The 7,831-nt window shown below is 36.9% G+C and overlaps 1 protein-coding gene across 1 annotated transcript; it reads left to right on the top strand.

Annotated features, from left to right (window-relative positions):
* Positions 1 to 3,504: 3,504 nt before the first annotated feature.
* On the top strand, positions 3,505 to 4,306 carry LOC125149194 (14-3-3 protein zeta/delta-like). The gene has a single exon (XM_047828004.1). The coding sequence runs from the start codon at positions 3,524 to 3,526 to the stop codon at positions 4,253 to 4,255; it is 732 nt and encodes a 243-aa protein (XP_047683960.1). The 5' UTR covers positions 3,505 to 3,523; the 3' UTR covers positions 4,256 to 4,306.
* The last annotated feature ends 3,525 nt before the right edge of the window (positions 4,307 to 7,831 follow it).

Genomic DNA, 7,831 nt, shown 5'->3' with positions numbered 1-7,831 from the left:
CTAGAAGAGCAGCAGGATTTAGGTAAAGTGCTGAAAGAGAAAAACTTTCAACGAAGAAAATCTACCCAGTAAGGCTATCATTCAAAATTCAAGAAGAAAGATTTTCCCAGACAAGCGAACTAAATGAGTCATCACCTCCAAGCCAGCCTTATAAAAAAATGTTAAAGGGTATTCTGTAAGAGAAACAGAAAAGGTCATGGCTAGAAATTTTTTAAAAAGTCTATGAAATCTATATAAGGAAAATTTCTTACCATATAGGCAAATATATAATAAAGGCAGTGGGTCAGCCACTTCAAGATGCTAGTATGAAGGGTAAAGACAAAAACAGTAAAGGTAACTATAGCTAAAATAAGTAGTAAGGGATACATAAAATAAAAAAGATGTCAAATATGACATCAGAAACATAAAATGTGGTAATGGAGAAGTAAAATTGTAATGCTTTTAGAATGCATTCAGACTTAAACAACTATCTAGATTAAAATAGATTGACATATATATACGTATATATCAATAACATAAATGATATATATGTGTATATATATATATACATATATATATACACACACATATACACACACACACACACACACATATGTATGTCAATGTATATACAATGTATATACATATAAACCTCATGGTAACCCCAAGAAAAAAAAACTTACGATACACAAAAAATAATGTGAAAGGAACCCAAACATAACACTACAGAAAACCATCAAATCATAAAGGAAGAGACCAAGAGAAGAAAGGAACAGAGAAAAACTATCAAACAACCAGAAAATAATTAAAATGGCGATAAGTACATGCCTATCAATAATTACTTTAAATGAAAATGAACAAAATGCTCCAATCAAAAGGAACAGGGTGGCTGAATGGATTTAAAAAACAAAACCCATACGTATGATGCCTATAAGACATTCACTTCAGATCTAAAGACACAGAGTGAATGTGAAGGAATGGAAAATGTATTATTATATATAATATAAATAATATTATATTCCATGCATATAAAATGAAAAGAAAGCTGGAGTAGCAGTACTCATGTAAGAAAAAATATATTTTAAAACCATAATTGTAACAAAAGACAAAGAAGGGAATTACATAATGATAATGGGATCAATCCAAGAAGACGATACAATACTCATAAATATTTATGCACCCATCACAAGAACACCTAAATATAAAAAACAAATATTAACAAACATAAAGGGAGAAATTGACAGTAAAACAATTATAGTAAGGGACTTTGCTACTCCATTTACATCAATGAATAGATCATCTAGACAGAAAATCAATAAGGAAATACTGGCCTTAAATGACATGTTAGATCAGATGTACTTAATAGACAGATACAGAATACTCATCCAAAAACTGCAGAATACACATTCTCTTCAGGTGCACATACATGAACATTCTCCAAAATAGATCATGTTAGGCTACAAAACAATTCTCAGTAAATTCAAGAAGAATGAAATAATATGACACATTTTCTCCAACCACAAAACTATGAAACTAGAAATCAATTACAGTAAGACAACACACAAATATACAGCAAATGAAGAACATGCTACAAAACCACCAGTAGGTCAAATAGAAATCAAAGAAGAAACAAATGAAAATGGAACACTTTACAAAATCTGTGCAGCAAAAGCAGTTCTAAGAGAGAAGTTCACAGTGATCCAGGCCTAACTCAAAATACTAGAAAAATCCCAAATAAATGATCTAATGTGACTTCTAAAGGAACTAAAACAAAGCCCAAAATTAGTAGAAAAGGGAAATGATAAAAATCAGAATGGAAATAAATGAAACAGAATAAAAACGATGAATGAAACTAAGGGGAGGAGCCAAGATGGAGGAACAGGATGGAAGTTTTTTGTGTGTCTCCTGTCCATGAAATACAGCCAGACCAACACTAAACCATCCTGCACACCTAGAAAACTGATTGGAGGATTAACACAACAATCTGCACAACCTGAACCACAGAATTTAGCAGGTACGTGGCACAGAGATGTGAACTTGGGGAGCGAGAAGCCACAGCGGGCAGGGAGTTGCTTTTGTGGGCGGAGAGAGGACAGAGACGGTGGGGGTGGGGGGAGGGGGGAGAATACGGGAAAAGCAGCCCTCCCCAAAAGCAGCTAGAGGGAAAGTGGAAAATTGGAAACAGCCACAGGGACTAAACTAAAAAGGAAGAATGGAGAAAGGAGAAAGGAGAGGGTTTAAATTCCATTAAGACCGTAAAGAAGGGGAGAGCAAAGTCTGCAACTCCGCAGCTTGATACCTGGCGGTGCTCTGGTGGGAAGGGCGAATCCCCAGGAGCAGAGTGGGGTCCAGGAGGTTCTTGAGCCACATGGGGAAAAACGGTTCCACTGCTGGAAGGACATTTGGTAGAGACTATTGAAGCCACCTGGTCTGAGCAGACCCGAGAATAGCCACATTCTCTGGCACTGGAACAAGGTCGTTAAGGGTGGAGTCTGGTGTCAAATGTGTGTTGTGATTTTCCATAATCCCTAAAAAGTTGCTGCTACACTATCTTGCAAACTTCTTCTGGGGTGGGCTGGCACCTGGCCACAGTCTCAGGGCACTGGCAGCAGCAGGGTCCAGCAAGCGTTCCTCGGCGCAGCCAACATTTGGCCATTGCTCAGTGAGACCCTCCCGCAGAGGGGCAGAACAGGTCAAAGCCGCAGTCCTTTGGAAGTAAGGGGCTGGCGAAAACAAGACTCTGAGACAAGACTCAGGAGAGAGGTATTACCTGGGGCTTGGCCACGGACAGTGAAAAAGCGGGGAGCGGACAAAAGCTGAAGATAGGACGGGTGCGCGATTGCTGACTGGGGAGAACAGAGTTCTGATACTAGAGACTGAGTACCTGGGTGACACCATTTTCACCACTCCTGTGCATGCGCATAGGCACCTACAAGCGCAGCACCACTCCACCCCAGTAGGCTAGCAGCGCCAGGTAGTGGAGAATGGAGCCATTACACTGAGCCCCACCCAACTGGCCCAACTTCGCTCTTCAAGAACACAAGTCTCACTGCCGGCTTAGTTTATGGACTATAAAGCACTACATAGACTGACTTCTAGGGGAAAATGAAGTAATTTCAGTCCTATTTCAATCTGTTAGCAGGTCCATCTATTCAATTTTCTTTCTTTCTTTTTTTTTCTTTTTCACTTTTCTTTTTCTTGAATACAGAAAGAGAAAAAATTCATTTTTATTTTCAATTTTTATTTAAAATATTTTTCTTTAATTTTTTACTATATTTTTTTTACTTTTGTGTAATTTTTTTCAAATTCTAGTTTACTTCCATCATTTTATTTTAGTCTACTTCAAAGTATTTCCTTTTTCAAATTTTCAAACGATTTTTTTCTTTTTCTTTTTTCTCTTTTTCATTTCTTTTCTTTTTCTTGAATGCAGAAATAGAAAAATTTCATTTTTACTTTCAATTTCTATTAAAAATATTTTTCTTGAGACTGCTGAGCCCCCGTCCATCCGTCCGCCACCACCCACTCTGGACACAGAACATCAGTCATGGATAAAAATGAGCTGGTGCAGAAGGCCAAGCTGGCCGAGCAGGCTGAGCGATATGATGACATGGCAGCCTGCATGAAGTCTGTAACTGAGCAAGGAGCTGAATTATCCAATGAGAGGAATCTTCTCTCAGTTGCTTATAAAAATGTTGTAGGAGCCCGCAAGTCATCTTGGAGGGTCGTCTCAAGTATTGAGCAAAAGACGGAAGGGGCTGAGAAAAAACAGCAGATCGCTCGAGAATACAGAGACAAAATTGAGACCAAGCTCAGAGAGATCTGCAATGATGTACTGTCTCTTTTGGAAAAGTTTTTGATCCCCAATGCTTCACAAGCAGAGAGCAAAGTCTTCTATTTGAAAATGAAAGGAAACTACTATCGTTGCTTGGCTGAGGTTGCTGCTGGTGATGACAAGAAAGGGATTGTGGATCAGTCACAACAAGCATACCAAGAAGCTTTTGAGATCAGCAAAAAGGAAATGCAACCAACACACCCTATCAGTTTAGGTCTGGCCCTTAACTTCTCTGTGTTCTATTATGAGATTCTGAACTCCCCGGAGAAAGCCTGCTCTCTTGCAAAGACAGCTTTTGATGAAGCCATTGCTGAACTCGATACATTAAGTGAAGAGTCCTACAAAGACAGCACACTAATAATGCAATTACTGAGAGACAACTTGACATTGTGGACATTGGATACCCAAGGAGATGAAGCTGAAGCAGAAGGAGGGGAAAATTAACCAGCCTTCCAACTTTTGTCTGCCTTATTTTAAAATTTACACAGTAGACCATTTGTCATCCATGCTGTCCCACAAATAGTATTTTGTTTACGATTTATGACAGGTTTATGTTATTTCTATTTGAATTTCTATATTTCCCATGTGGTTTTTATGTTTAACATTAGGGGAGTAGAGCAAGTTAACATTTAGGGAGTTATCTGTTTTCATCTTGAGGTGGCCAATATGGGGATGTGGAATTTTGATACTAATATATACATTTGGCATAGTACTTTTGGTACATTGTGGCTTCACAAGGGCCAGTGTTAAAACTGTTTCCATGTCTAAGCAAAGAAAACTGCCTACATATTGGTTTGTCCTGGTGGGGAATAAAAGGGATAATTGGTTCTAGAAAAAAATATTTTTTTCTTTAATTTTTTTCTACTATACTCTTTACTTTTGTGTAAATATTTTCAAATTCTATTTTACTCCCATCATCTCATTTTAGTCTACTTCAGTGTATTCATTTTTTTCAAATTCTCAAATGATTTCCTTTTTTTCCCATTTTTTTTCTCTAATCTGTCAAACCATTTTCAACACCCAGACCAAAACACGCCTAGGATCTAGCACCATTTATTCAATTTGTGTGTGTTTAATATTTTAATTTTAATATTTTTTAATTTTAATTTTTCTACCTCATTAATTCCTTTTCTCCCTTAAGAAATGACAAAATGAAGGAATTCGCCCCAAAAGAAAGAGTATGAAGAAACGACATCCAGGGATTTAACCAACACAGATACAAGCAAGATGTCTGAACCAGAATTTAGAACCACGATAATAAGAATACTAGTTGGAGTCAAAAATAGATTAGAATCCCTTTATGCAGAGATAAAAGAACTAAAAACTACTCAGAATGAAATAAAAAATGCTATAACTGAGCTGCAATCATGGGTGGATGCCGCGGCGGCAAGGATGGATGAGGCAGAACAGAGAATCAGTGATATAGAGGACAAACTTATAGAGAATAATGAAGCAGAAAAAAAGAGGGAGATTAAGGCAAAAGAGAACGATTTAAGAATTAGAGAAATCAGTGACTCATTAAAAAGGAACAACATTAGAATCATAGGGGTCCCAGAGGAGGAAGAGAGAGAAATAGGGGTAGAAAGTTTATGTGAGCAAATCATAGCAGAAAACTGTCCTAACCTGGGGAAAAACACAAACATCGAAATCCAGGAAGCACAGAGGACCCCCATTAGATTCACCAAAAACCGACCATCAACAAGGCATATCATAGTCAGATTCACAAAATACTCAGGCAAGGAGAGAATCATGAAAGCAGCAAGGGGAAAAAAAGTCCCTAACCTACAAGGGAGGACAGATTAGGTTTGCCGCAGACCTATCCACATAAAATTGGCAGGCCAGAAAGGAGTGGCAGGATATATTCAATGTGCTGAATCAGAAAAATATGCAGGCAAGAATTCTTTATCCAGCAAGGTTGTCATTCAAAATACAAGGAGAGATAAAAAGTTTCACAGACAAACAAAAATTAAAGGAGTTTGTGACCACTAAACCAACCCTACAAGAAATTTTAAGGGGGACTCTCTGAGGGGAGAAAAGATAAAAATACAAATACATACATACATACATACATACATACATACATACATACCAAAAGCAACAAAGATTAGAAAGGACCAGAGAACACTACCAGACACCCCAACTCTACAAGCATCATAATGGCAATAAATTCATATCTTTCAGTACTCACTCTAAATGTCAATGGACTCAATGCTCCAATCAAAAGACATAGGGTAACAGAATGGATAAGAAAACAACATCCATCTATAGGCTGTTTACAAGACACCCACTTTATACCCAAAGACACCTTCAGATTGAAAACAAGGGGATGGAGAACCATCTTCCATGCTAATGGTCAACAAAAGATAGCCAGAGTAGCCATACTTATATTAGACAATCTAGACTTTAAAATAAAGACTGTCTCAAGAGATGCAGAAGAGCATTATATCATAATCAAGGGGTCTATCCACCAAGAAGACCTAACAGTTGTAAACATTTATGTGCCAATTGTGAAAACACCAAAATATATAAATCAATTAATCATAAAGAAACTCATTGATAGTAATACCATAATAGTAGGAGATTTCAGCACCCCACTCACAGCAACAGACACATCATCTAATCAAAAATCAACAAGGAAACAATGGCGTTGAATGACACACTGGACCAGATGGACTTAACAGATATATTCAGACATTTCATCCTAAAGCAGAAGAATATATATTCTTCTCCAGTACACACAAAACATTCTCCAGAATAGACCATATAGTGGGACACAAATCAGCCCTAAGTACAAAAAGATCGAGATCATACTGTGCATATTTCAGACCACGATGCTATGAAACTTGAAATCAACCAGAAGAAAAAATTTGGAAAGGTAAATACTTGGAGACTGAAGAACATCCTACTAAATAATGAATGGGCTAACCAAGAAGTTAAAGAGGAAATTAAAAAGTATATGGAAGTCAATGAAAATGATAACATCACAACCCAAAACCTCTGGAATGCAGCAACGGGTCATAAGAGGAAAGTCTATAGCAATTCAGGCCTTCCCAAAGAAGGAAGAAAGATCTCAGATACACAACCTAACTTTATGCCTTAAAGAGCTGGAAAAAGAACAGCAAATAAAACCCAAAACCAGCATAAGACAGGAAATAATAAAGATTAGAGTAGAAATTAATGCTATCAAAACCAAAAAAAAAAAAAAAACAGTAGAAAAATTAAACCAGAAGCTGGTTCTTTGAAAGAATTAACACAATTGATAAACCACTAGTCAGTTTGATCAAGAAGAAAAAGGAAAGGACCCAAATAAATAAAACCAAGAATGAAAGATGAGAGATCACAACCAACACAGCAGAAATAAAAACAATAATAAGAGAATTTTATAAGCAATTATATGCCAATACAAAGGGCAATCTGGAAGAAATGGAAAAATTCCTAGAAACATACATACTACCAAAACTGAAACTGGAAGAAAGAGAAAATTTGAGAGATCCATAACCAGTAAGGAAATCAAATTAGTAATCAAAAATATCCCAAAAAACACGAGTCCAGGGCCAGATGGCTTTCCAAGGGAATTCTACCAAACATTTAAGGAAGAGTTAACACCTGTTCTCTTCAAGGTGTTATCAAAAAATAGAAATGGAAGGAAAACTCCCTCTGTCTATGAAGCAGAAATACCTAGATTCCAAAACCAGACAAAGACCCCACTAAAAAGGAGAATTATAGACCAATTTCCCTGATGAACATGGATGCAAACATCCTCAACAAGATATTAGCCAACCAGATCCAACAACACATTAAAAAAATTATTCACCACGACCAAGTGGGATTTATACCTGGGATGCAGGGCTGGTTCAATATCTGCAAAACAATTAACATGATTCATCACATCAATAATAGAAAGGACAAGAACCATATGATTCTCTCAATATATTCAGAGAAAGAATTTGACAAAATACAGCATCCTTTCTTGATAAAAACCCTCAAGAAAGTAGGGATAGAAGGATCATACCTCAAGAT

Source organism: Prionailurus viverrinus, chromosome D3 (assembly GCF_022837055.1).
Source record: "Prionailurus viverrinus isolate Anna chromosome D3, UM_Priviv_1.0, whole genome shotgun sequence".
NCBI classification, from domain to species: Eukaryota; Metazoa; Chordata; class Mammalia; order Carnivora; family Felidae; genus Prionailurus; species Prionailurus viverrinus.
Note: the sequence above shows the minus strand (reverse complement) of the source record. Positions and strands in the feature narration are given on the sequence as shown.

Bases quoted from the DNA above. Each gene is read 5' to 3' on its own strand.
- LOC125149194 (XM_047828004.1), top strand. From the start codon at position 3,524: ATGGATAAAAATGAGCTGGTGCAGAAGGCCAAGCTGGCCGAGCAGGCT.